Source organism: Mustela nivalis (genome assembly GCF_964662115.1).
Source record: "Mustela nivalis genome assembly, chromosome: 17".
Classification (NCBI taxonomy): Eukaryota; Metazoa; Chordata; class Mammalia; order Carnivora; family Mustelidae; genus Mustela; species Mustela nivalis.
This window is the reverse complement of record NC_139036.1, coordinates 40,962,577-40,989,206: the sequence shown is the minus strand read 5'-3', so window position 1 is coordinate 40,989,206 and position 26,630 is coordinate 40,962,577. Positions and strand designations below refer to the sequence as shown.

The 26,630-nt window shown below is 57.5% G+C and overlaps 3 protein-coding genes across 6 annotated transcripts in view; 2 read left to right on the top strand and 1 right to left on the bottom strand.

Moving 5' to 3' along the window:
* NR1D1 (nuclear receptor subfamily 1 group D member 1) overlaps positions 1-3,052 on the top strand; it is a 7,824-nt gene extending 4,772 nt beyond the window's left edge. Inside the window, exons 5-8 of the mRNA XM_082704933.1 lie at positions 98-741; positions 1,055-1,240; positions 1,801-2,011; positions 2,722-3,052. Of these exons, the coding sequence (XP_082561059.1) occupies positions 98-741; positions 1,055-1,240; positions 1,801-2,011; positions 2,722-2,921 (1,241 nt within the window). The 3' untranslated portion in view covers positions 2,922-3,052. The remainder of the gene's footprint in view (positions 1-97; positions 742-1,054; positions 1,241-1,800; positions 2,012-2,721) is intronic.
* THRA (thyroid hormone receptor alpha) lies at positions 2,062-26,630 on the bottom strand. The gene is made up of 9 exons (XM_082704964.1): positions 26,405-26,630; positions 15,695-16,054; positions 13,229-13,296; positions 12,524-12,624; positions 10,279-10,426; positions 9,427-9,632; positions 8,323-8,469; positions 7,463-7,721; positions 2,062-6,835 (listed from the first exon to the last, which is right to left on the bottom strand). Exons 2-9 carry the CDS (start codon positions 15,745-15,747, stop codon positions 6,585-6,587), a joined length of 1,233 nt encoding a protein of 410 aa, XP_082561090.1. The 5' UTR covers positions 15,748-16,054; positions 26,405-26,630; the 3' UTR covers positions 2,062-6,584.
* MED24 (mediator complex subunit 24) overlaps positions 26,063-26,630 on the top strand; it is a 33,667-nt gene continuing 33,099 nt past the window's right edge. The window contains exon 1 of one of the 4 annotated variants that reach the window (XM_082704926.1): positions 26,063-26,223. The gene's annotated coding sequence lies outside the window, so the exon portion shown is untranslated. The remainder of the gene's footprint in view (positions 26,224-26,630) is intronic. The other 3 variants (XM_082704910.1, XM_082704920.1, XM_082704914.1) reach the window with 3 other exon arrangements.

Here is a 26,630-nt window from a genome sequence, read left to right as displayed (position 1 = left end):
CAGGCCTTCAGGGCCTTGCCCTTTGGGGAGGAAGGAAGGAAGAGAAGCACGTGAGTGTGTCTGAGAACTTCCTGACACTGTTCTCATCCTGTCATAGCTGTGCGTTTTGGGCGCATCCCCAAACGAGAGAAGCAGCGGATGCTTGCCGAGATGCAGAGTGCCATGAACTTGGCCAACAACCAGTTGAGCAGCCAGTGCCCGTTGGAAACCTCACCCACCCAGCATCCAACCCCAGGCCCCCTGGGCCCCTCACCACCTCCCGCTCCGGCCCCCTCACCCTTGGTGGGCTTCTCCCAGTTCCCGCAACAGCTGACGCCTCCCCGGTCCCCAAGTCCTGAGCCCACAGTGGAGGATGTGATATCCCAGGTGGCCCGGGCCCACCGAGAAATCTTCACCTATGCCCATGACAAGCTGGGCACCTCACCGGGCAACTTCAATGCCAACCATGCGTCGGGCAGCCCTCCGGCCACCACCCCACACTGCTGGGAGAGTCAGGGCTGCCCCCCTGTCCCCACTGACAACAATATCATGGCTGCTCAGCGTCATAACGAGGCCCTGAACGGTTTACGCCAGGCTTCCTCTTCCTACCCTCCCTCCTGGCCCCCTGGCTCTGCCCACCACAGCTGCCAGCAGCCCAACAGCAACGGGCACCGCCTCTGCCCCACCCATGTGTACCCAGCCCCCGAAGGCGAAGCACCTGCCAACAGTCCACGGCAGGGCAACTCCAAGAACGTTCTGCTGGTGAGGGCACTGGGGGTGAGGTGGGCAGGGGGCCTGGGAGACTGGATCTAGCAGAAGGCAGCTGGGTGTGCCTGGATGCTAATGCGGGAATATCCTCGTGCCAAGGGAGGATGCTCAGCCCCACAGTAAGGGCTCTGCCTGCCAATCCCTGATCTCCACCTGACACCTGATTGCTACTTTACCTCGAAGACCCATCCTCCAGGACCACAGCCCCTAACCCAGGCCGAAACTAGGGTCCAGCCCTGCTGGTGGGGGGAGCCCATCTGAGTCAGCCTGATTGATATTCGCCTCCCCACATCCCTTCCTTCTCCAGGCATGTCCCATGAACATGTACCCACACGGACGCAGTGGGAGAACCGTGCAAGAGATCTGGGAGGATTTCTCCATGAGCTTCACACCTGCTGTGCGGGAGGTGGTAGAGTTTGCCAAGCACATCCCTGGCTTCCGTGATCTTTCTCAGCACGACCAGGTCACCTTGCTTAAGGCTGGCACCTTTGAGGTGAGTGACCCTTTATACTCCCTGTTCTTGACCTTGGGAAGGATCCAGCAGAAGGACTTGGTGTCTGGGATGGGCAGGGGCTCTGAAAGGCTTTGGAACCCTGCTATCTGTCCTGGCAGACTCTGACTGCCGGAGGGGGCAGAATCCCTCCCCATCCTGCCTTGGGATGGTTGGGTCTCCTATCATCTCAGCTGGGGTCTAAGCACATCCCATTGCCTTAAAAGAACACCTTAGGGCACACTGCTACCCCCTACCCCCTTCTAGGCATGAGCAAATTCACTTTGGTGAACTTTTGTGACCTTGCCCGAGGTCACAGGGAGTGACAAAGCTAAGACTCAGACCCAGGCCTGCTGGATTCCAAAGCCGGGGTGATGTTCCCCATCCCTCCATCTCTCCCCCGCCCCCACCCCACTGCCCATTCAGAAACCACGCTCGCTCTTTCCTGAGAAATCTAAGGGAGCACCAGTGAAACCTTCTGGAAAACTTCAGGGGCAATTTGGCAAGTGGTCCCCACCCCACCCCACCTGAGGATGACTGGCCCTGCCCCCTCCCCCCTCTAGGTGTTGATGGTGCGCTTTGCATCGCTGTTCAACGTGAAGGACCAGACAGTGATGTTCCTCAGCCGCACCACCTATAGCCTGCAGGAACTCGGAGCCATGGGCATGGGCGACCTGCTCAGTGCCATGTTTGACTTCAGCGAGAAACTCAACTCCCTGGCGCTTACCGAGGAGGAGCTGGGCCTCTTCACCGCGGTGGTGCTTGTCTCTGCGGGTAGGTCAAGCTCTCGCCTGAGCCTGACCCCGGGGAGGAGGCGGACGCAGTTCAATTCAACACACCTTTTATGGAGTACCTACGCTATGCCAGGCCCTGCACCGGGCACTGGGGATACAGACATGATTCAGACACAGTCTAGCTGGGGAGACAGACTCATGCCCGACTAATTATAAAACAGTGAGATAAGTGTCACAGTAGAAGCATGAACCAAGGGCTTTGGAAGCATAGACAACTATTTCTGCCTGGGGGAGCTGGGGAAGGAGGTGACACTTGAGTGGGGCCTCACAGGACAAGTAAGATATTGCCAGGCAGAAAGGGGGAAGGGCAGCCCAGGCAGAGGGAACTACAGAGCGAAAAGCAAGGGAGCCTGGACGCCGTTTGGCCTGTTCAGGGAAGGAGAGTGGCCTTGTGGGATGGGAGGCGACCAGCCCTGCTGAGCCCATGCTCCCAAGCTTTCAGCCACCTCCTGCTCTTAGGGGCGGAGGCCTGGGAGGAGGAGTTGCGCTCCCCTCCTCCTCCTTCCCCATGGGCCCTCTGAGGGGCTTCAGGGAGAGGCTGCACCAGCAGCGGCGCCAGCAGCGGCCGCGTCCTCCTCCTCCTCCTCCTTCTCCTCGGAGACCTCCTTGGAGACCTCCTCGCAGGCCTCCTCCGGTTCCTCCTCAGAGGAGCTCGAGGAGCCCGCCTCACTGCTGTCGTCTTCCCCACAGACCGCTCGGGCATGGAGAATTCCGCTTCGGTGGAGCAGCTCCAGGAGACGCTGCTGCGGGCTCTTCGGGCTCTGGTGCTGAAGAACCGGCCCTCGGAGACTTCCCGCTTCACCAAGCTGCTGCTCAAGCTGCCGGACCTGCGGACCCTGAACAACATGCATTCCGAGAAGCTGCTGTCCTTCCGGGTGGACGCCCAGTGACCCGCCCGGCCGGCCTTCTGCCGCTGCCCCCTTGTACAGAATCGAACTCTGCACTTCTCTCTCCTTTACGAGACGAAAAGGAAAAGCAAACCAGAATCTTATTTATATTGTTATAAAATATTCCAAGATGAGCCTCTGGCCCCCCGAGCCTTCTTGTAAATAACCGCCTCCCTCCCCCATCACTGACCCTCCCATCCTCCCCTATTTAAATCACTCTCCCACCCCTCCCTTATTCTCTAGCCCCCCGATTTGTTCTATTCCTGTCTCAAATCCAATAGTTCACAGCTGAGCTGGCTTCTGTGATGTGTGCTCGTTTGGGGCCGGGGAGGGGGTGGGGGCGGTGGAGTGGAAATATTGCCAAGGCTGGGGCACACCTCTCCATCTGGTCAGTTTGTGGGGTGGGTACTCTGCCAGCAGATGGGAGGATACAGGGAAACAGCACACAAGTCTAAGGGGGGTGCCCAAGGGGGTTATTTTCATCATATATTTATTACATAAATATATAGTAAAATAGACGAGCAACAATTACCATAAAAATATCTTTCTTTAAAATCCTGACCCAAAACACAACGGGGTGAAAAATCGCACGTAACAGACATACTGATTGTCAACGTGGGGCAGGAGTAGGAGCCCCCCAAGTCACCCCTACCGGTCTCCCCACCCCTCCCTGGGGAAGGGGACCTACCTCCTTCCCTGTTTCTGGCCATAACCCCCCTCCCCCCAACCCCAGCACCAGCTTCTCATACATTCAGTAGCGCCTCCAGGGAAGTGCCCCCTCCCCCCACCCAGGAGTTCCTGGGGCAGGAATTACTGTCCCCCTTATGGACGGTGTCTGTGTCACACGCCCTGCCCTCTCCCAGCCCTGTAGACCCGCCACCAGGGGAAGGGGTAGGGGCTCCTCCACCCCCACCCTCCCCAAGGCTGAGCAGGGAGGAGGCTGGATGAGGTATGTGTGTTCTGAGTGATGGGGGGGATACTGAGATGGAGAGGTGGGTGGTGGGCACGGGGGAGTGGTCATGGCTCTGGCACCCCCTTGTCCTGGCCTGGCCCATTCCCAGCAGTCCCTCCTCCCACCAATACTGCACCTGCTGCCCCGCCCCGCCTGCCCTAGTGCCCTGGGCCAATACTGGGGGAGGCATGCTGAGCACCCACATCAAGGCCATCCCCCTCATTAGCACCAATGGCCCCCAGGAGAGGGCCCTGTCCCCCACTTCCAAAGCAGGGACTGGGACAGCTGCCTCTCTAGAGCAGGTGCGTGGCGCTCCTGAGTCCCCTGGCTCCTGCCCCACCACGTGTACTTGCTCACACATTCACGCAGAGAAACGCACACATACGCCCCACATCACCTAGAGTGAGGGGGGAGGGGTCAGAGATGGGGGAGGAGTAGGGGATCACAGCTCATATGATTGGGGGTGGGAAGGGATTCCCAAGTGCCGGGAAGAGGCCAAGCCCCTTCAAGGCCTTTTCTCCACCATGTCCATGGCTGAGAATGGGGATGGGGGTGCAGGGTGGAGGTGGGGATGGAAGGATGGGGGAGACAGCAGACAGGTCAGGAATTCCACTGGGCCCCTAGGGGTGGTGTACCCCCAGAGGAGGGTACGAGAGGGCTAACCCATGGGACTGGAGTAATACAGGAATCAGTACCCCAGGAGAGAGAGAGGATAGAGACAGACAAAGACAGCAGGGGCAGCCCACGAGCCCAAGGGCAGGGCAGGCACATGCACAGGTGACAGCAGATACCCTTCCAGGCCCTCCACCCCCGTCAGAACACCTGGACAGCAGGGGCAGGACACGCCCTGATGGGCAGCATAGCATTGCCTTCCCGTGTGTGTGTATGTGTGTGTGTCTCTGTGTGTGTGTGTCGGGGGCTGTGGCAGGCTGAGGGTCAGGGTGGGGTGGCAGGTTCCCCACTGCTTAAGACATTTTTGCCCCAATAGTGCAAAGCGCAGGAAGCCCTGGCACCCTCCCCCCTGCCCCTGCCCCATTCCCCATGGCTTCCGGGGGCATCTGTGTCCACCCATCCATCCCTGCCGACATGCAGCCCTGAGCCCAGGGCTCTCTGGTCTGCTCTGTCCCTCCCCGCCCTCCTCCCCCAACCCATGGGAGGGCTACCTCCTCCCTCCCTCTCTCCCCTGTGGAGTGGGCAGTGGGCAATCGCCAAAAGGAAGAGGAGGAGAGCAGCTCACCCAAGTGCAGACCAACAGAGCACTCCTCCCCAGGAGGGTGGGAGGTGGCTCAAGCCAAAGTCCCTGAATTAGAGAAAAGAAGAGGGGAAAGGGGTCCTAGGGGCAGAGGGGCGGCTGGCCTAAAGAGCTTCAAAGAAAAAAGGAGGAGCACCAACCGCCCCCTCCCCTGGGGCCCCAACTAAGTGCCATTTGTCTAGGCACCCCCCATTCTGGTGCCTGCCTGCCCAGAGTCTGGGTTAGTGCATTGAGTGGGAGTGGGGAAGAAAGAGGGCAGAGGTTAGAGAGAGCCCAGAAGACAGATGGGGACAGGGTCCTAAGGGGGTGGAGGCTCTGGGAGAAGCTCACGCACACGGCCCCCCACCGCCCCCCCAGGGCAGCAGCATCTGGATTGTAGCTAATACTGCAGGTATGAGGAGGGCAGGAGGGGGAGCCACAGTTTTTCCTGTGTGGGTGCCAAGGTGTGGAAGGGGTTGGGGGACAGGAAGAGGTCCCTGGGACTGGGCACTTGAAAGGGGGGCTGTGTGGGCAGCAGGGCAGGCTGGTGAGGGGCCGGCTGGCATCCAGCGTGAGAGGTAGATGGAACTCAGCGGGCACGAGTGGTAGAGAGCAGAGGGGGCACTGGGCAGGGGGTGCCAAAGGGGCACAGAGGGAGGGGCAAGGCAAGGAGGGATGGCCAGGACCCTGTTGTGTTAACTCACAGCTCTGATCGGCAGCCCTACCCTCGGGGACCTGGTATGGGGGGCAGTTCTCTCTGATTTGGGGGGAGGAGGGGCAGCTCTCAAAGTGCTTAGGGGTGGGAGGGGGCCAGCCTCGGTTAATAACTTAATATCATCTCTCTCTCTCTCTCTATCAGTCGCTCACTCTTTTTTTTTCTTTTTCTCTCTGTCTAGTTTTTCTTCATTTATCTTCTCCCCTTGCCTGGTTTCCAAAGTGCAGTTAGAATGACTAATTTTTAACCTCCAGTGGGGGAGGAGCCAAGCCAAGCCTTTCTTTGCACCCAGGCATCTGGGGAAGCAGAGAGGCCCTTAGCCTGGAGGGGGAACCTCGGTCAAGGAACTGGGCAGGGGGGTGGGGGGGCTCTCTCTTGTATGTGTGTGTAGGGGCTGAGTAGAGGGCATCTTCCCCCACCCCACATTCCTCCATCCCCTACGGTCAAGATGGCTTGTCCCCTCTTAGTTCTCCCTCCCTTCCCCTACCTTCTTAGAGGACGGGGTCCTGGGAACTGTAGGACACGGTCCCCCAGCCTCCCACACTGTCCTTTTCATAGCAAGTTCGTGTGTTTGCCCTGTCCCAGGGCTGGAGGTTCTGAGGAGGGACGGGCAGTGCGGGGGTGGGGGGGGTGTGTGGGAGCTGAATCTATCCGAGGATGAGAGGAAGGAGAGAAGAGGGGTGGGGGGCCTCCCTCAGCCCCCAGCTCTGCCCCTTCTCTCCAGGCTCCTCCCCACCAGCTCCGCACACCCTCTGGCCGCCTGAGGCTTTAGACTTCCTGATCCTCAAAGACCTCCAGGAAGAGTGGGGGGAACAGTTCGGTGGGGCACTCGACTTTCATGTGGAGGAAGCGGCTGGCGTGGCAGGCCCCGATCATGCGGAGGTCAGTCACCTTCATCAGCAGCTTGGGCCAGAAGTGCGGAATGTTGTGTTTGCGGTGGTTGACGTAGTGCTCGAACGCCAGCAGGTACGCCTCCTGACTCTTCTCGATCTTGTCCACACACAGCAGGCCCGAGCGGTCTGCAGGGGAGAGGAGGCAGAGCGTGAGGGTAAGTGAAGGAAGGGAGGCAGAGGCAGCGGGGCGCCGGCGGGGGGAGAAAGCGAGGGGAACACAGCGCAGTGCAGGCGCAGGAGCAAGGGCAGGGCTGAGGAGGAGACTGGGGTGCTGGGGGTTTGGAGAGGTAAAGGGACTGAGAGGGTGAAGAGCTGGGGAAACCTGGAGACAGGGCACGACTAGGGGGGGCGCAAAGAGAAGGTTTGGTGGGAAGAGGGGCAGGGGGCAGAGCGCGGGGACGGAGGACAGAGGAGGGATGGGGGTCAGAAGCTACCGGGCAGGTAGGGGAACAAAGGCAAATGCAGGCAACAGAGAGCAGATGGGGGGTGGTGAGAGAAAGAATGGGGTGAAGATGGGACAAGGAGCAGAGGGGGCATGGGGATGCAACAGATGGGCCTGGACATCAGAACCAAGGAGCGGATGGGTGACAGAGCAGGGGTTAGGGGGCAGAGAATGGGCCTGGTGACAGAGGTAAGCATGGGAGACAGAGAAAGACTGTAGGATTCAAGGAAGAGGACAGTGATAGGCCCAGGGCCCAGCCGAGCTCTGGGCCCCTGGAAGCTTCCGAGCCCTCCCAGCCAGAAGGCAGGTACCTGTTGACATTAGCAGCACAGCCTGCAGCAGAGCCACTTCCGTATCATCCAGGTTAAAGGCAGAGAGTGACTTGCCCAGTTCAAAGATGGCGTCAGAGACCACGCCCAGGCCGCCATTCTTGAGCTGCTCCCGCTTGACGGCCATCTCCCCGCTCAGCGTCAGGGTGTCGCTCTCGGGGTCATAGCGGACAGCCGCCCGCAGGGACATGATCTCCATGCAGCACCCCTTCAGGAGGATGATCTGGTCTTCGCAAGGCAGCTGTAGAGCGGCAGGGCCACAGGAACACTCAGCATGCCCCCCACCTCCAGCATCTCTTGTGGAGTGTCCTCTGCGAGCTGTGAGGTCACCACTGGCCTCAGCCAGGACGGTGTACTCTGAACAGCTAACCCTGCTCTGGGCCACGGGCATGACCCATGTCATTAAACCTCACAATTATGCCTCTGAGTTAGCTCCCGTCATTATCTCCCGCCCTACTGCAGAAGGGGAACGTGAGGTGTGCAGTTAGGTAGGACGGCCAAGGTCACACAGCCAGTAGGAGAGCTGGGGTCCAGAGTTAGCGCTCTTTGAAATGAGAACATTCAAGCTGCTAGAGCCAGAGTGGCTAGGTAGGGGTGGGGTGGGGAGAAGGGCAGGGAGGGTTTGGGGAGACTGGGCACTTGCAACCTCTTAGTTCCTTAGGCATTGTTCAGCCGTGTGCGTGTGTGTGTACGTGCTGGATGTGTGTTCACTGTGTGTTGACCAGGAATTGTTCCCTGTCCAGGGAACCTCAGATGAGCACGTGCTGACACCGGGGGAGCCAGGGAGCAGCCCCTGGTTCCCCTCCAGTGTGGCACCACGCCTCTTCCCATTTGCCACTCACCTCGGAGAACATGGGCAGTTTTTTGGCAAAGTCCACCACACGGGTGATGGCCGGGGTGATGATCTTCGTAAACTCGCTGAAGGCCTCTAGGTCCACCTTGTCTCCATCCGGCATGGAGACGATGGGTGACTGGCCGATGTCATCCGGCTGAAGGATGAGACAGGGGTCAGCTGGGGCTGCAGCCCCCTTTCAACCTCTCACTGAGGCTCCCTGCCCACCAGGGGGAGCTCCAAGGCAGGTTGGGGAAGTGGGGCTACCAGTACCCGGGACAGCTGTGTCCTGGGCCTAAGGCTTCTCCTTCACCTTGGGGCAGACAAAAGATCAGAGCCAGAGCTCCAAGTTGGCTAATAATAACAATGACCATAACAGTAGTAGAAGTAATATCATAATAATAGAAGCTATAGTTATTGAATATTTAATAGCTAGGCACAAGGCAACTTGTTTTATATATCTCATTTAACCTTACAAGGAGGATGTTCTACTTACCACCGTTTGGCAGATGAGGAAACTGAGGCATAGGGCAGCTAAGTAATAAGCCCAATGTCACACGACTAGTAAGTGATAGAACCAGGATCAGAACCCAGGCAGTCTGACTCCTGATCATTATATACACACATGTGCTTGGTTGGAGCCTGTGCTCTTGCCAGTCTACTGGCACACTCCCCCAGGAAGCAGACACCAGTTCTCTGCCTTCACTTGCCACATACAACCAACCATCCATCTCTACCCCAGCTGACCATTCACTTAGCACTCAGTTTTGCCTAACACAATGCCTGGCACCCATCAGGTGCCCCCAAGTGCTGTTACATAACTGTCCTCACCCTCTCCTCTCAGTCACTATGGGCAGGAAAAAGAAGAGAGATGGCCCCTGCTCTCTGGAAATTCAATGAGGAAGGCCCGGCCCTGTATTCCTGGAGCCCCCAGTCAGATGGAACAGGCAGCAACCCACACACAGGAGCATGATTCAGGATCGCCAAGTTGCAGAGAGCATTATCTTCAGATCGGATTAAACTGAGAAGGCTTCCTGAAGGAGGCAAGGCTCTAAGCTCCCTCTGCCTCCCGGGCACTTGACCACCGCCCTCCCTGAGGCCCCTCTCTCCTTACCAGGAATTTCCGCCTCTGCTTCCAGTGGCTGCCCTGGGCATTCGTGCTGCGATGGGCCTCTGTGGCAACATGGATCAGGTCCCACTCTTCGGGAGTGGGCTCTGGTCGCTGCTGCAGGGAGCGGATCATCTCCTCCTTCCGTCGCCGCTCCCGGTTCTGCTCGATCAGCTTGCGCTTGGCCACCCGCTTAGAGTCATCTAGAACCACTGTCAACGGCAAAGAGACACGATGCCCTTTGCATGGCATCCTCCACGGCCTGCTCTGAAACTACTCTTCCCAATATACAAGTTGGGAGACTGAAGGCCAGAAAGCTTAAGTGACCTCCCAAATCACCTAGATGTTGGGGGGCACAACTTGTGCCCCTCAACTTCTGGATCAGGATAATTGACTGGGATTGTCAACTCCAATTTGAGCGGATCTGGATGACTATCACGTCCTGGGCTAAAGGGTGACGACAGCAGTGGTTACTAGAAGAACCTGCTACCCCCGATCCCTAGCAGATCCAAGTTGCCTTCTCTCACCCAAAAGTGGGGTGGCTTCTCTTACAGTCAACAACACTGTGCTAGGCTGGGGTACTCAGGACTTCTTTCTGCCCAACAACTCTAAGGCCCTGGTGTGCAGAAGGGCAGGTGGGCACTGGGACCCACGTGTAGGGCTCATAGAGGGATCTTCTGTTTCCTCTTTCCCAGGGGGGTTAGGGGCAGCAGGGACTAAATTCCACCATCAGCCTGACCCGGATTGTCACTCTGCCATTCTAGGTGTGGGCCCTGAAGATCCCCTGGCAGGAAACAGTCAGATCCGAACTCTCCCACCCGCAGCCACCTGGCTCAACCTGCCCCCCAATCCCCTTACAGTCCATGGCCATGCCCACGGCGATGCACTTCTTGAAGCGACACAGCTGGCACTGGTTGCGGGTGATCTTGTCGATGACACAGCAGCTGTCATATTTGCAGGAGTAGGTGGGATGGAGGTTCTTCTGGATTGTGCGGCGAAAGAAGCCCTGGGGTGGAGGGAGAGGGAGCATGGAGTGATCGGGACCTCCCCTTCTCTGACCGACCATGCAGTTCACTGGGGCGTGGGGGATGAGTGAGGGAAGCTGGCCTCCTCCTGACACCAGCAAGTCCAGGATCCCTTGGCTGGGCCAAAGGACCTTAGAAATATGTCCCCTCAGCTCTTAGGCTGCGGAGGGGCAGGGGTGCATGGGTGGTGGTGGTGGCAGGGGTAAGATGAGGACCACAGTACAGAGTCATGAGCCTGGGATGGTGTCATGTGCTAGGACGCCTGAAGGAAGAGCAGCTCTGGAAGTCCAACGGATACCTCATTTTCCATCTTGCTAAACAATTCAGAAAATAAAACTCCTCCTCCCTGAAACCGTCCTTATACATGCTGTCTGCTGCTCACACAGGTGGAATTCTTGAAATCTGGGGTGTAAAAAAAATTTCAGGAAAAGGCATTGTGTATGGATGCTAGGAGCTTTAAGAGAAACTGTTTAAGTCTAGACATTGGGTTTCATCTTTGCTTTAAAGGAAAAACCTCAAGAATCAAGATGGCAGGAGCGCCTGCGTGGCTCAGTGGGTTAAAGCCTCTGCCTTCAGCTCAGGTCATGATCCCAGGGTCCTGGGATCAAGCCCCGAATTGGGCTCTCTGCTCAGCAGGGAGCCTGCTTCTCCCTCTCTCTCTGCCTGCCTCTCTGCCTCCTTGTGATCTCTGTTTGTCAAATAAATAAATAAAATCTTAAAAAAAAAAAAAAAGCAAGAGGGCAGGAACAATACCAAGAGCTAATATGTGCAGACCACTCACTGTGGGGCACACATAAGCCTCTTTTTTTCTCTCTCTCTCTTTTTTTTTTTTTTTTTTTGGTGCATCATCACATTTGATGCTGTGTCAGCCCCTTGAGGTAGGAACCCATTTTGACACTAGGAATCTGAAGTTTGGAGAGATTAAGCGATCCGCCCAAAGGGGCAAGAGAGCCAGAATGACCCGAGTGAGGTACGGGCCAAAGGGCTGAGCTCACTGATTCTGCAGGGCATTGAAATCATCTAATGCATTTACGAAAAATACCAACTCCTGGGTCTCACTCTAGACCTGCAGCATCAGACTCTGGGGGGTGGGGCATTTCTGTCTTTCTGGGCTGCTCTTCTGGAACTCAGCTGTTGTGGAGAGTGAGGGTCCTTGCTCTATGTTACACCTGCTTGAATTGCTTCCAGGAATCCTGCTGTGGGAACCTAAATCCCTGGGGCTCTTGTTGAGGTTGATACTGAGAGAGAGAGGAACTTGAAGCCTTAACATATTTTTAAATACTTTTGTTTCTTGGAATGTCTTACATTTTCACGAGGTGATGATCCTGGAAAACCCTCACAGGTTAAGATGAACAAAGTGAGACCTAATTAAGGCTCCCCAAGCCCGTGACCTTGTCCCGTCTGCCCAGGGGCAGCTGGGCATCCTCTCCTGCTCTGGGCCCCACCATGCCCCCCTCAAACACTGGTTCTCCCTCTTCTAGGTGCAGGGGAAGCAACTGGGAACCTGTTTCAAGGCAGAGTCCACAAAGGCTTCACCACGAAAAGTTCTGAATGAGTACGATGGGAACAGAGCCCAAGACTCAGCACTGAACTAGCACTACCAGTGGCCCCTGAACCACATTTTGAAAAACAATGCTTGTTTCTAGCGTGCCTTTCTCTGGTAGGCTGTGAGCAGCTGGAGGGTCAAGTGCGTACTACATCTCTCATACCTGATACACCAAATGAATGGACGATAGCTGGGGTCTCCTGAGAGCTTCTGACGTGCCTGGCACTGTTCTAAATACTCTATATGAATTAGCTCATTTAATTCTCCCGACAGCTCTCTGAAGTAGGTAGCAGGATTATCCCCATTGTATAGATGAAGAAACTGAAGCCCAGAGAAATTAGGTATCGTATGTATGAGTGGCAGAGCAGAGACTGTGAATGAACAAATGGATGAAAGAGAGCAATGGGGGTGCAACAGGTGGGCTTCAGGTGACATGTTTAGAGGGCTGTCCTTGCTGGGTGGGGAGGGCCTTAAGGCGGGTGAGATGGGGGCTTAGGTGGTGGGGGAGGGGCAGGAGCTGGCTGGTCCATACCTTGCAGCCCTCACAAGTGATGCAGCGGTAGTGATAACCGGTTGCCTTGTCCCCACACACGACACACTGCTCGTCTTTGTCCAGGTAACTAGGGATATACCCTGGGAGGGAGGAAGGGAGGCAGGCAGGCAGGCATGGCTTGGGCCCCCAGCAGAGAGGCTTCTACACTTTCTTCATCCCCCAGCTTTTCCTTCCTGGCCCATCCCCTAGCCCAGCCTCCTGGACGGGTTTTTGTGTCCAGGTAGAATCCTGGAGACAAATCAGAGGTCACCTTGTCCATCCCCTTCCCTAAGAACATAGAGAATCCCAGTTCTTCCGACTGCCCATTCAAGGATTTTCTCTTGCTGCATCTGAGGGGCGGGGAATGTAGGAGAAGGAGAAGCGCAGGTCAGCAGCTCATCTCAGGGGAATACAGTTCCTTGGCCCTTTAGCCCAGACCCTGATCTGGGGGCATGGGGCGGGGCTACCTCAGGCAAGGGGGTTAGCGGAGGAGGGAAGAGACCCTTCTTGACCTGATCCATCTTCAAAGGTTGGGGCATGCCCTTATCACCCCTCTCACCTCCAGAAAAGTCCATCCCAAACCCTCTAGGAGGTTCTCCCCAAGGGACACAGAAGCTGTTGGTCCACGCCCAGGCCCCAAAAGATCCCAGAGCTGGTTTGATGGGATTGAGGGCGGGGAAAGAGGGAACACACAGCCAGGCTCACCTGACATGCTGGTTTTCAGGGAACATTGGCCGTTCTTTCTTTTTCGCTTTCCATCTGGTGACCTGGCACTGGATGGGGGCAAAGTGGGCAGAATCACAGAGCAGTCTTGGGGCAGCCCCCTTCTCAGCCAATAGGTTTACATAATCCCCAAGCCCGACTCCCTTCATCTTGTGTCCTCATCCTACCTCTACCCCTAGGTCAGCTGACAACACTGACGAGGGTCCAGCTATCTACAAGCTTTGGGGAGAGAGATAAAGGGCTTGGCTGGGACACAGGCACGTTCTAGGGCCCAAATGCGCACACACACATGCATGCATTTGAGAACCTTAAACACCCACAGTCTACAAGAAATCCACATGGTTAAGCCTTCAATACATGACACAATGCAAAAAGAATCTTCAGGACATGCTTAGAGCTATAGAACCTTTAGAGCACACACAAATTCCTAACATAAGACCAGTGCACGTGAATGACCACACAGCCTTCAAAATAAACCTAAGAAGAATAAATAAACACCAGAATCTATGTATCCATGAAACTCTCAGGGCATTCTCAAGTGCATTATATGACCTCTAGATAGGCCATGTGTTATACAACCCCCTGGACAGACTCCTACCAATACCACCCCTCCCCCCAGGAAACATGTTGCCTGATTTCCTGGTCATGAATAACCACAGTGATTGAAAACATATAGTGCTGAGCCACTAGAGCCTGGAACCTGGAATATGAGAATAAGAAGACACTTCCAGCGTCACCCTGTTCGTGGCCTCCATTTAGCAGAGCAAGAAACCAGAGGTCCACCTGCACCTGGTGAGGCTGCACCTTGGCGTCAGAGCCAGGACAAGCCCTCTGAGCTCCTCCATGCAAGGTGTTAGCACCCCTCAGCCACTGCACATGTATGTCACCAGCTTCTGCCCATACGTGTTACATAACCTCAGCACACACAGGTTACATAAGCCTCTACATGCGTGCATGGATTGTATAACCTCCCACACCCACCCTGCGTTTGCCATGTTGCAGGGCTCCGCCCCCTGGAGCCTGATGCAGCTCCCAACACACTGACACAGTGACCTTGGCCAGGGTCACAGTCCCGGACAAGTCTGCGCTGTGGGACCCTTGGGGATTACCCCTGTCTGATTTCTACAACCACTGGAGACTCAGATCTCCCTCCTCCCACCAGCAGGAGTGGGTATGGGAGAACTCCAAGCCAGCTAGGCGCCCCCCAACACCTCCCGTTGAGCAGGCGGTTTTCAGCAGTGACGACTCACAGCCTCTGGGTGCAGTTCCAGGGAGAGCCACAAGGTGGTGCAGGGACTTGGGGGAGGGGAGGATGATGGGGGAGGGCAAGAAGCTCTGGGGGACCAGGAACCTGCATTCCTGCTTCTCTCGGAATTAGGAGCAGACTCGCCCAGACTCACAGAAGTCTGGGCAGGAAGGATACAGAAGGCTGCAAGTGAGAGCCATGCAGTGACAGGCCAGATCTTTTTCAGAGCCCCCCTGGGTTTGGGGAGGGTTTTGAGGAGGGATACCTAGGGTGCCCTACCCAAGTGCCAGCTTCATCCACTTCCTCCATCCCTCTGGGGACCTAGACTCGAGCCCCAAGGCTTTGCCTGGCCAAGCCTCTGACCTCTTGGCTCAAGATCTGGTCTCCAAGGCAACAGCCACACTCCTCCCCAGAGCACCCCCACCCCCACCCTCTCCCTGGCCATAGGCACAGGCTGTACCCAGCTCTTGGGACTTCATGCCAACTGGGACAGAGCTCTGTGCCACTTGGGGCCGATGGGGGAAGCAGAGACCCTCCGGGCTCCTCAAGAGCCACGCAGCTCCCAGGTAACGCATCCCTAGTTGTGTGAGCAGGGCTGAGTCCTCCTCCACGTGTGAGTAAACCTTCAGAGCTGGCATTCACTTCCACTTCCTGGGAGGAGCGCCACGGCAGTGCCCGCTCTTGCTCATGAACAAGGAAGAGCTTGTGGGGCTCCCAAAAGGTTCCGAATATAAGCATGGGCTGGGACCAACAGTCACGGGTGCGTGTGCCCTAAATGTCATGTCCCAGGCACCACAGCTTCTGGGCCACACACTAGTCTGGTAGGCAGAGGGGGAAAACGGCAAGACTGCCTGCCTTCCACATGCTCAGGTGAGGGGGGTTGAGGGACGCTGGGAGGGCATGCCAGGTTTCCCAGCACTGTCAAGAGACGAGCCACGTGCCTGCCCCTGTAATTGGTCTTTGTCACCTCCCCCCCTCCAAAACGGACATCTCTCAATCCAAGTGCCTAATTCTCTGTCACATGTGGCCATGACCTCATCTCCTGGGCAAAGGTAGGTGGCAGGCTTGCTGGTTTCATGCCCATCCCTCCAGAGGTGCTCAAAAGGCCCGAGCTCAGCTCTCATTTCCCAGCCAAGTGATGAGCCAAGTGATGAGCACGTCATGCCCAGGAATTGGCACAACCCGGCTGCGGGACCCATTACCTGTTCTCCTCTGGGTCTGACCCACACTCCACCTTGCTTGGCTTCTGTTCCATTCACTTCAATTCCATCCAGGATGCCCTCCAGCACGCCAAGAGACTGGGGTGGGCACAACGGCCCCCCCGGCACACCCACAGGCCACCCACCCCCTGCCACCCAGGTCCTAGGGCACAGCACCCATGGTGCCCGCCTCAGCACTTGGCCTTTCACACCATGCCCTGTGCCCCAAGGGGGGCGGGCGGTGAGAGTGGCCAGGGAGTGGCAGGTGGTAGGACTGAGGGCAAGCTGGGTCCGAGGCGGGACTGGGGGTGTGTGTCTTGGACTGGGAGAGTAGCTTTAGAGTCTTGTCCTGTCCAGAAGTCCCTGCAAAGACAGGAGAGAGGTGGGGATAAGGCAGCGCTGTGGTGGGAGTGCATAGACAGGATTCCTTTGGTGGCAATAGTCTGGGTTCTTGGGGGCTTCTAACAAGATGGTGGCGGGCATGGAGGGCAAGCATGGAGAGGGGGTTAGCACAACCCGTCAGATCAACAGGTGCAGCAGGCAAGACTGGAGCCCCCGACCTGGGAAGGTCTGGAGGAAAAGAATGAGGAAATCATGTACCAGGTCATGAATGTCAAGCCTGACATTCAGTCAAGGGTCTGGCCCTTGATAAGTATCCATTAATCGTTGGCTGTTGTTACTAGCCCTCTAGCAGAGTTTTTGTAAGATGTATTGGTAATATAGGGAAAGAGCGGACCCAAGATGAGCAGTTTCCAGCACACACGTGAGGGGTACCTGAGAAGGAAGGGTGGGGCGTGGGGGCGGCACGCAGGGCTCCAGAATGCCCACCTGAGTGCCTTCATGGAGACAGGTGCTAGAAACAGTGGGGAGCCAGGCTACCCCCTGCTGCTGACCAGATTATGACTCCCTCCCCCCGCCGGGGTGGAGGGGATACTCCAGAACTTCCTATATAAGGTCCCCAAGCACAGTTCCCAGTTTGAGGGCCAGACTTCCCAGTTGGTTTGGCTGGGTTGCCACCCACCGGGACAGCAGGGAAAGGGAAAAGGAAACTACCATGCCACCAGAAGCGGGCATCAGAACCCCAGAGATGAAGATCCAGGCTCCGACAGCTGGATCGCTCATTTCCATTCACACAGCTAGCAAGCTGGTGGCTCAGGGAGTAGACCCTCATGGCCTGTTTCGGAGGCCAGCCTTGGCCCCCTCGCTGCGGTCCAGGATAGTGTCAGCCCGGGTCTCCCCTCCTCCCCGCTGCCCCTCTGACCACAGACTATAGACCGGAGGCAGACGGTTGGCACACACTGGCAGGTGTGGGCCTGGGAGAGGGGGACAAAGGGTGATGTTCCCCACACACAGCCTCCATCACGTGGCTGCTGTACCAGAGACCTCGCCCCTGGGCCCCCTGCCCCACCCCCAGGAACTGATAAGGAGCCAGGGTGGGAACTGAGACAGAGATAAGTCAGGTCATTGGGCAGGGCAGGGCGACAGGATAGGGCTTCTGCACCCAGGCGAGCCCCCACCACGAGGAACCTGGCGGGAGTGCAGGAAGGTGGCCCGTGGTGCCCCTGCTACCCCCTTAGACCAGGACTGGGCACCGGGGGCTGGACAAGAGACTGGGGTTGGTGGGGGGGCAATGAGCGGGGAGCCTTAGCCCAGGGAGCCGTCAAGAAAGTAGGTCAAGTTTTTCTTGGCTTGTGAAGAAATTCCTGTTATAAATTTATAATGGCGTAGCCAGCCCTAAGGGGTGGAGGTAGGGGGAGGAGAGGGAGTGGGTGGGGATGCCCAGGGCCTGGGCACTAGGGCCTCCACTCTTAGCCAGGGCACTGAGGGGTAGGGGCCAGGGAAGTCGTGGGGGTTGGGCTGGACAACCGAGGGCTATTTTCTGTTGCCTCTGTTTCCATGTCTATGTGCACCCAGAGAGGCTTCCTTTGGTCCGTCTGTCTGTATCTGAATGTCTCTGTCTCTCTGGGTCTGGGTGTCTCCTTGTCTCCCCCCGGAGGCTGTGCCTCGGTGCTTGGCACACCCTGGCCGCGGTGCTGCCCCCGCCTGTCTCCTGCCCACCTGGCACACTGCCACCACTTGTTTACAGAAGCTGGAAAAATCCACTCGCCAGCCGGAGGCCCAAGTGCCCCCAGGGATGGGAGGAGGCGAGCACAGGAGTGGGCATGCTGAAAGAGGGGCAGCCCTGGGGAGTGGGCCCTGGGGGCAGGCAAAGAGGGCCAGGGTACATGGGCACCGGTATGAGCCACTGGGGGCCGGGCCAGGCAGGGCACACCAGCAGCACCCACATGGCAGGGCAGCTCCCGCCCCAGGGCCATCGCCCTAGAGGACCCCCTCCTCCTGCACCCTGCCGCTGCCAGTTGCTACAGGGCACACCTGGGGGAGCGCCAACCTAAGCCACCATGTTTATTTTCCCCTCCCCCTCCCCGGCCCGGCCTTAACTCCAAATGTGTCTGGGCACTGCCAAGGGCTTGCACATGCCTGCTGGGGGGAGGGGCGCGCTCCCTCTCTGCCCCACCTCTGTGCCCAGCTGAATGGCGCCCCGGTGCCCGTGGGTGCAACCAGGCTCCCCCGACCCCTGGCAATGGGCAGAGGAGCCAGGTGCTGCCCTCATGCTCAGGGCACCCTTATGTGGCACCAAGCAAGAGCTTGGAGACCCCTAGGGACCCTTGGTCTCTAGGGCCATACCTGAGCCTCTGAGGCCACACAGAGCAAGTGGAAGGCCCAGCACCCAGGAAGGTGTAGATCCTGTGAGCCTATGTTAGGGGTGGGCGGGAGAAGGGCAGTGGGGGACGGGGGAAGGTGAGGTAGGAATGCCCACCCCAAAGAGCAGCCTTTCTGCCCACTTTCTGGAGTCCAGCTTACTTCCCCAAGCTCCCTCCTGGTGCATGCCGGCAGGGGTGCAGGCTCAGCCTGAAGGAGGAGAGGTGGAGCTACGGGGTTCTGAGACTAGACTGGACAGCGGGATGGCAAGACCCACCTGTCGGGTGGGCTGGCCACCTACTCCCTCTTTGTCAGATAAGAGCTGTTGGGTGACAGTATGGGCAAGGTGCCCACAGAGGGAGAAGCATTTCATTAAGCTTAAGTGCTTCTGCGACTGGGCGGGGGGGGGGGGGGGGGGGGGGGGACAGAGACAAGAAGCCAATGCGGCATCCGTGGGCATTATGCCAGGTTCCCACTGCTGGACTGCCCCACTCCGCTGTCCTGCAGGCCCAAGGGGACTTTCGGCCCCCAGAATCTAGCTCCCAATTCTACACACACTCCTCTGAGTGTCTGCTCTTGGCTTTTGGCCCCATCTGTCTGGGGCCCCTGGACTTTGTCCTTAAGGCTCTGAAGAAAGCCCAGCCCTCCTCCTTGCCAACCACAGAGGAAAAGACATACACTTATAGAGGGGGCCCGAAAAAGTGGAGGAAGAGGAGGAGGAGGAGAGGGGCAAAAGGGATGGTGGAGGAAGAGGGGGAGAAAGATGAGGAGGGGCAAGAACAAAGAGATGGGCAGGGATGGGGGGCTAGAGCTGGGATGACAATGAAGTAGAGGAAAAGGCAGCCAGGAGATGGGGGATGGGGGACAGAAGGGGTGAGGTAGGGAGGAGAGACAAATGAAGGAGAGGGGAGACAAAGAGAGAAAGGTAACAAAGAAAGATGGGTGGGGGGTGCTTCACGCCCCGCCTAAGTCCACCCCATGGAGGCTGGGGGAGGGGGAGCAGAAATGGTTTCCACGGTGACAGCTGGTTCTTGGTGGCCTGGCATGTGGGCTATTAATAGTGCTGTGGGTAGGTTCACGCCTCCCTTTCCCCTTCCCCTTTGCTTGATGCTAGGGTGTGTGTGGGGGAATATCCCCCCCCCATAACCTGGCTATAACGCCCTGGCTCCACACCACCGGCAACAACAGGGTGATGATGAGGGGCCCGGGTGTACACTGTAGCCCAAATATACACAGGGGCACACACATGCAAACAGGCATCTGTGTGCACACTGGCACCGGGGCCCACGTGTACTCCCACGGGTGGCCGCAAACACCAACAGCCCCTGGGAGCCTGGTGAGAGTGAAGGCTACAGCACAACACCGGCCTCAAGGGGTAGGTCCCCTGCTCTGGGCCCAGGTCACCCCATTCTATTCTCAGGTAGGGACTGAGTAGGCCGGCCCCACCCAACTCACTGTTACCCTGGTGCCAGGAAAGAAGGGAGTGAAGGCGGGAAGGAAGGTACTATTTGGCAGGTATGAGATGGCAGAGGAATACACAGACGCAGCACCAGCTTGGCAAGCAGGAGGGAGAAGAGGGAGGCAGCACTGCTTGGTGGGCTCTCATAGGGCTCCCAGTGAGATGGGATTCTGGAGCTTAAGGGCAGTGACCCTTAGGTCTGATCTCCTGGCTCACCAAGGGGCCTTGGAGGCTAGAGAATGGGAGATGGGGGTGGGGGATATGACATGGGGGCGAATGGTTCCTTAAACAAAAGATCCTCTCCCCCCAAAGAATATAACAGGAAACTCTCCCCTGCAGATCAGAGACAGAAAGACATAAACAGCAGCCTTGACTTGGGCCAGATGCCCAGTATTAACATCAAAGACTGGAAAGACTGTGCATCCCACCCCCCCCAACCCCATAACCTTAACCACCTGCTGCTCTCCTCTCCCTCTTCCCATCCCAAGACAGCTCCAATCACCATCAAGGTGGGTGTCCAGGTCCAAAGGTCAGCTCTATCCCCACAAGCCCACACCCACGATCAAGAGTTCAGCCCCTTCCCTGCCAACCCACAGAACTTCTTGCCTCTGCCCCAGTTCCCCTCAGGAACGGAAGGAGGAGATCCAAGTAGCCAAGAAGGCAGCTAGGAGCACCCCCAAGCTGGGCATGGCCCATTTCCCCCACCCTCCCCCCAGCAGCCAGCCAGGGGCAGGGTAATCGGAGCTGGGAGCTAGGGCAGCTGAACGCTGGAGGCATGAATGTCACGGGGCCAAGGCACTCGTTGCAGATGGCACCATGGGCACAGGGCTTGGGGTCCTCCCTTCCCTGCTCCCTTCTTCCCAGGAGATCAGAGAAAGGAGCTGTCTGCAAGCCCTGGGGAGCATCGCCGAGGAGGGAAGGGAATGGTAGAGGCAAAAAGAAAGGCAGGGATGTTTCTCCCAGGCACCCCAGGGACGCGGGAGTTAGCCCCAACCCAAGCAGAACTGGCAGAGGCAGAGAGAGGGGGCGGGGAGAGGGAGAGAGAGGGAGGGAAAGAGAGAGGGAGAAGAGGGAGAGAGGGAGAGAGGGAGGGAGGGAGGGAGTGGGAGGGAGGAAGGGAGAGGGGGAGAGAGACAGAGCGCGAGTGCTAGAGAAGAGGGAGAGGGGGAGGGAGGGAATGGGGAGAGAGAAATTGAAAATTCTGTGTGTGTATGTGTGTGTGTGTGTGTGTGTGTGTGAGAGAGAGAGAGAGAGAGAGAGAGAGTACGTGTGCGCGCGAAAGAGACAGCAGGCGAGGGCGAGAGAGAGAGCGCGCGCGAGGAATCGCGCGCGTGTGTGTGCGCGCGCGCGCGCTCGAACAAGTAAATGCAGCTGAGTCTCCGGCACACACACGGACACGTGCAGACACACACACTCACCCCGCATGCGCAGAGCCGCTGGCTCCCGGTGCCAGGTTCCAGCAGATATTCAGAGCCCTCCCCAGCCCACACATGCATAAAACACGCACACATGGATGCGCGCACAACACACCCACTCGCTGATGTGTACAAAAATGCCGATAGCCACCAATAGCCGATAGCCTCGCTCCGCGTTCCCTATCCCCCGCCCACGCGCCTGGGTAAAAGAGAAAATGAAACAGCTCAGAGACAGACTGGGAGTCAAGATCTTGTCTCTTCCTTAGAAGAGGAAGACAGGAGGAAGAAGGGGAGGTGGGCTGGGGCTGTTCTTTGCCACTGCTGAGGGTGAGGCTGTGCCTTTGCCCCTAACCTTTAACCCCAGCCCCTAGTCCCCAGACTAAAGGCTCATCCTCAAAGCAGGGGGGCAACCATAGCATTTCCTGGGCACCAGAAAGTTCCACCTTGCTTTCCTTGTCTACCCAGAGGACTTCTGACCCCTCCCTCTGGACCACCTCTTACAAGGAAGTCCCCTTTGTTACCCCAACCTTGGCCTGCCAGGGAGAAGAGTAGACAACTCTGAATGCCTGAAAATCATATTGCAAACCCCCGCCTCCCTGCCCCAGACATCAGCACACACCAGCCCCAGACGCCTCTGAGAGAGATGGGGAACGGTCTCTGGTTCCAGGGGGACATGTGAATCCCCACCCTGGAGCATGCTAGGCCCTGGAAGAACAGGAGGATCCACAGGCATTGCTTATCAAGCCTGGCTGCAACCCGGATTGAACACACGTGTCAGGCCACATCATGTTATTTACTTTCAACTCAGAGTGAGGTGGGCATCACTGTCTCCAGATGAGGAAAACCCAGGCCAAAATCAGCAACCAATGAATGGCAAAAACCCAGTCTCTAGCTTCACTACAGGCATGCTTGCCTCCCACCCCAAGAGGCACAATTCCCCTTTGCAACCGTGAGAACTCAAGTTAAGACTAGCTTCCCACTCCCGAGGCTCCCCAGTGGCCCACCACAGGCCATCCCTCCACTGTCCTTGCTGCACCTTGAAGAGGAGGGGTCGAAGAAAAGGGATTTGGAGGAGAGAGGAGTCTTACCACCAGACTCACAGGGTTAGAGAGGCAACCCAGGAGAGACCCTGGCCCTCAAGGTGCCACACCCACCCATTGGTCCTTACTCAGTGCCTTTCACACCACCACTCCCCCTCAGTGCAGGGATGGGGAATTTGTTATCTATCGGCCACGACTAGGTCCTGGGTGACCGGCTGATGATGGGCGTCTGGGATGCTGGGTCACTGGCAGACAGGTAGTGTGCTGTACTCTACAGGGCAAGAGGCAGGAGGGTTTCAGGTTGCAAAAACTTGTAGGGAGAGGGATGTGACAGGAAGGGTGAGGGGGCTGGAGATTAGGAACCCACTGTCTTCCCCAACCCCCATCCCATTCCTGGGACATCTGGCGATCCAATTCTCTGCCCAGCTTCTCCAAAAAATCCAGAGGACCCCAGACCCACAGGCTTCCTCTGTGTAACAGCTAACACATTCGGTGCTTCTTATGCAGGAAGCACTGGTAAAAGCAGTTTATATATTCTAACTCCTCTAATCCTCAAAAAACTGAATGAGATATTCTCATCCTCAATTTCTTGAAAAGGCAAGGGAAAGGTTAAATCGATTGCCCAGTGTTATACAAGCAGCAAGTGGCAGAGCTGGGATTCAAACCCAGGCACTACAGCTCAAAAAACAAAACAAAACAAAAAAAAAAAACTTCTCTTAACCATGAGAGTGTATTATTTGCTAAAAGAATCATACCTTGTTCTTTGACCCAGCTATGTCTCCCCTGTGACTGAGCCCCAACTTCCCCTCTATAGCAGCCTATATATTATCTAGGGTAGAATCAGTACCAAATGCCTCCTCATCCAAACAAGTCATGGCTAGTGGGGAGCATGAGAAATGCTGGATGCCCCCCTGGGCTCTGGGCCCCCTACCCCCACTACCCCCTGCTCAAATTCCCACTCTGGGCTGGAGCCTACACTCAGAGGAGACAGGGCCTCACTCAGCCTTCCACATAATCTGGGCAGCTGTACCTCTAGAACCCAGCTCTGGAGGCTTGGGCAGAGGGCACAGCTGTTGGGCATCTCTGAGGTGGACCTCAGCTGCCAGGGGTGTGGAGAAAGGCCATTGTGAGTCCTGCCGCTGACCCTGCTCAGTGGCGCCCTGCCAGCTCCCGCTACTGCCCATGGGGGCGACTATTTTCCAGTGGGTCAGCGTGGTGGGGTGGCTCCTTGCGGGCTTGCTTAGGAGCTAGCTGGCTGTAGCCCGCAGACCCAGGGCTTCTACCCAGCAGGTTTGCCACCCCAAGAGGTCAGCATGAGTGGTCGCCTGACCGTGCCCCACCCCCACCCCCGCCCATCCCTTCCCCCCCACCGTTCTCGGCCCCCAAAACTTGCTGCTGCAGCTGAGCGGATGTCCTGAGCAGCCAGCTGAGCCCCCCACCCCTCCCACCTCAACCTTTTGTTGACCCCAGAGGCAGGGCAGGCAGACCAAGGGGCGGGGTGTGAGTATTAACAACTGGAAAAGTATGAAGCTCATTACTGCCAGTTCCCAGCTCTGAGAAAGGAGGCTGTGGCAGAGACTGGAGACAAGAGCAGGGGTAGACAGGGGCAGCGGCCCCGGGGGAGAGTTCCAGACTGTCAGAGAAACGAGGAGAGAGACAATCAGACACAGCAAGACAGAGCAAAAGGGAGACAGCGTTAGAGAGAAATTCCAAGTCAAAAATACACATCACTCACCCAGACACTCACCAGCATACGGCCTCCTAAGGAAGGCTTCCAAGTTTAGACAGGAGGGCAGAGGTGGGAAAAGGGGCCAGACTCATGGTGGGAGGCAGGAACTCCTCTGGCAGGGGGCAAGTCAATGGCCCCCAGGGAAAGGCTCAGACAAACGACCCTGGCAGGAGCACCTAGATCCCGCATTTGCCTTCAAGGTGGCTAGAGGGGCCCCTCCCCAACTCCCCACCCCCACCCCCCAGCAGCTAGGATAATCTCAGCTGCTGGAAGCACTGGACATTGCTTCAGCCCCATGACTCGGCCCTCTGGAACCCCCCTGCCCCTGCTCTCTTTGCTCTTGTTTCTCTGTCCCTCCAAAAAAAAAAAAAAAAAAAAAGAAGAAGAAGAAGAAAGAAAAAGAAGGCTGAGCCTAGAGGAAGACAGGAGGAAGCTTGAGAGAAAAAAATCTACAACTGTGTGTGCATCTAGGGGTGCGCCTGACTGTACAGCCACAGTGTGCACATCTGGGGATGTCTGGACACAGCTGTTGGCGTGCCCCTGTGACTGCATGGACCTGAGCCTTGTGAATGCCTTCTGTACCTGAGTCCCTGGGACCATGTGCAAATGAGTACACCTGTGTCTGGAGTTCACCGTCAATCAATTAACATTTACAGGGCACTTCCTGTGCTAGGCTCTGGGTGGGATCCAGAGCTCTTGGAGTGATTCTCCCAGGTCTCAAGGAGCTCACCATCAAGGAGGGGGGCGGGGGATGACAAGCCGATAGAGCCTGAGAGACGGAGAATATTATCATGAATGCATGTTTTGCACCACTATGCAGGAAAGTCTTTTCACGGAGATGAATTTGATTTTCCTCAGAGTAGAGATTTTGTTGTACACAGAACCTTGGAGATCCACAGTATGAGTCCAGGAAAATACTTGTTGCTAAGTTGTGTATACATGTGTTGATGTTTAACTGCATTTGCATTTGACTGACAGTCACTGTCAAGGCAGGCGATGATGCCTGTGTGACTGGGCTCATGCTAGCACGTGTGTGCCTGTGAGTGACAGGGTCTTTTGTAATGTGCGACTGTGTGCAATTGCTCTGTGTTCATGCATGCGTTCGATAGTGACTTTTTCTGTGTGGGTGACAGCGACTCCTCCTTGCCCGTGTGTGACAGCATCTCCGTGTGACCCTGTGCGTGGGTATGTGCATGGATTGGTCTCTTCGCTCTTGGTCTCCCGTGGGTGTGTCCCACCCCTTTGAGCTCCCCGGTGCAGCGGCAGCCTGCTTCTTCCCTTGTCCCCATGTGGGTGTGTCCAGCAGCTCCTGTCCTTGAGTCTGCCTGGGTGTCCCTGGGTGTGCATGGATGTGGCTGTATGTGTTGGAATATCTCTATCTGCATGTCACATTTGCTTCCCCTCCCTCATCGGGGACAACAGCCCCCTTCATCTCTTCCCCTTCCTGGGGCCAGAGCCAGCATTGAGGGGCAGGCTCCTATCCCACCAGCTTTCCTTCTGCGACCTCCACCCCTGTAAATGGTGGCCCTCTCCGTTGGCCTTATCATCCCTGCCCCCCCGCCGCAGGCCTTTCTTTCACACCGGACAAGGGAGGGCCCCAGGCACTGAAGGGGCACCAGAGACACGTTGCAAAGGGAGGGAAACAAGGGGGGGCACTCCACACAGGTCCCTTCCTCCCTCTCTTCCCCAACCGCACCAGCTTGCAACTCTCTGGATTATCTAGGGACCCTCATATACACTCCCTGCTACACACACACACACTCCCTCCCCTCCAAACCGCGTTTTTTGCAATTAGGAGTGTTGCAACCAAAGAGCCATGCTCAATTGGGGAGGCGGGTGGAATGGTGGGGGGAGACGTCCCTCTCCCGCGGCCAGTGCAAGCCCACCCCCCACCCCACTCATACAACCCTCCGCAGCTGGAGGCGGCTTTGCAAAGGCCACTCGGCCTCGGCCTCAGCCTCGGAGGCTAGGGGTGGGGGGTGGGGGGGGGCAGGCCTCCGGCGCACCGTAAACAAACCGCGGCGGGCGGGGGAGCTCCGGCGGCCGGCAGCGGGGCCGGGCCCGGGAGTGCGCAGCAGACGGGCCGGACAGAGGCCGGGCGGGCCCTCGAGGGGGAGGCCTGGACGCCATCTCTGCCGGCGAACCCCGGGGCCCACCGACCTCCTAGCAACACCTCCCTTTCCCAGGGCGTAAGTTGCGAGCTCCCGGACTGTGACAGGGTGACCGGGGAGCCGGGGAAAGCCGAGGCTGGCAGCGGGTACCCCCGGCGCCCCCCAGTCCGCCAGGGAGCTGGACCTAGAGCCCCACGGCTTTGCATAATCAATCGCGAGGCATTTGCATATTAATGCCCCCTCGCTCCCTCCCCCTTACCTCGGCGTGGCGCGCTGGACAGGGCTGGGCAGCGACGCGGGGTCTCAGCGCCCCGTGCCGGGGGCGTCCATGGGGGGCCGGTGGGGCCCGGGCCGCCCGCCTCCAGCGCCCGGGTGTGAGTGCGAGTGAGCGCGGGGGGGGCGGGGGGCGAGTGTGGCGGCCCCGCGGCTCCTCCGGCAGAGGCGGCGGCCGCTCTTGGCTCCTCCCTCCCCCGCCCCGCTCCGGC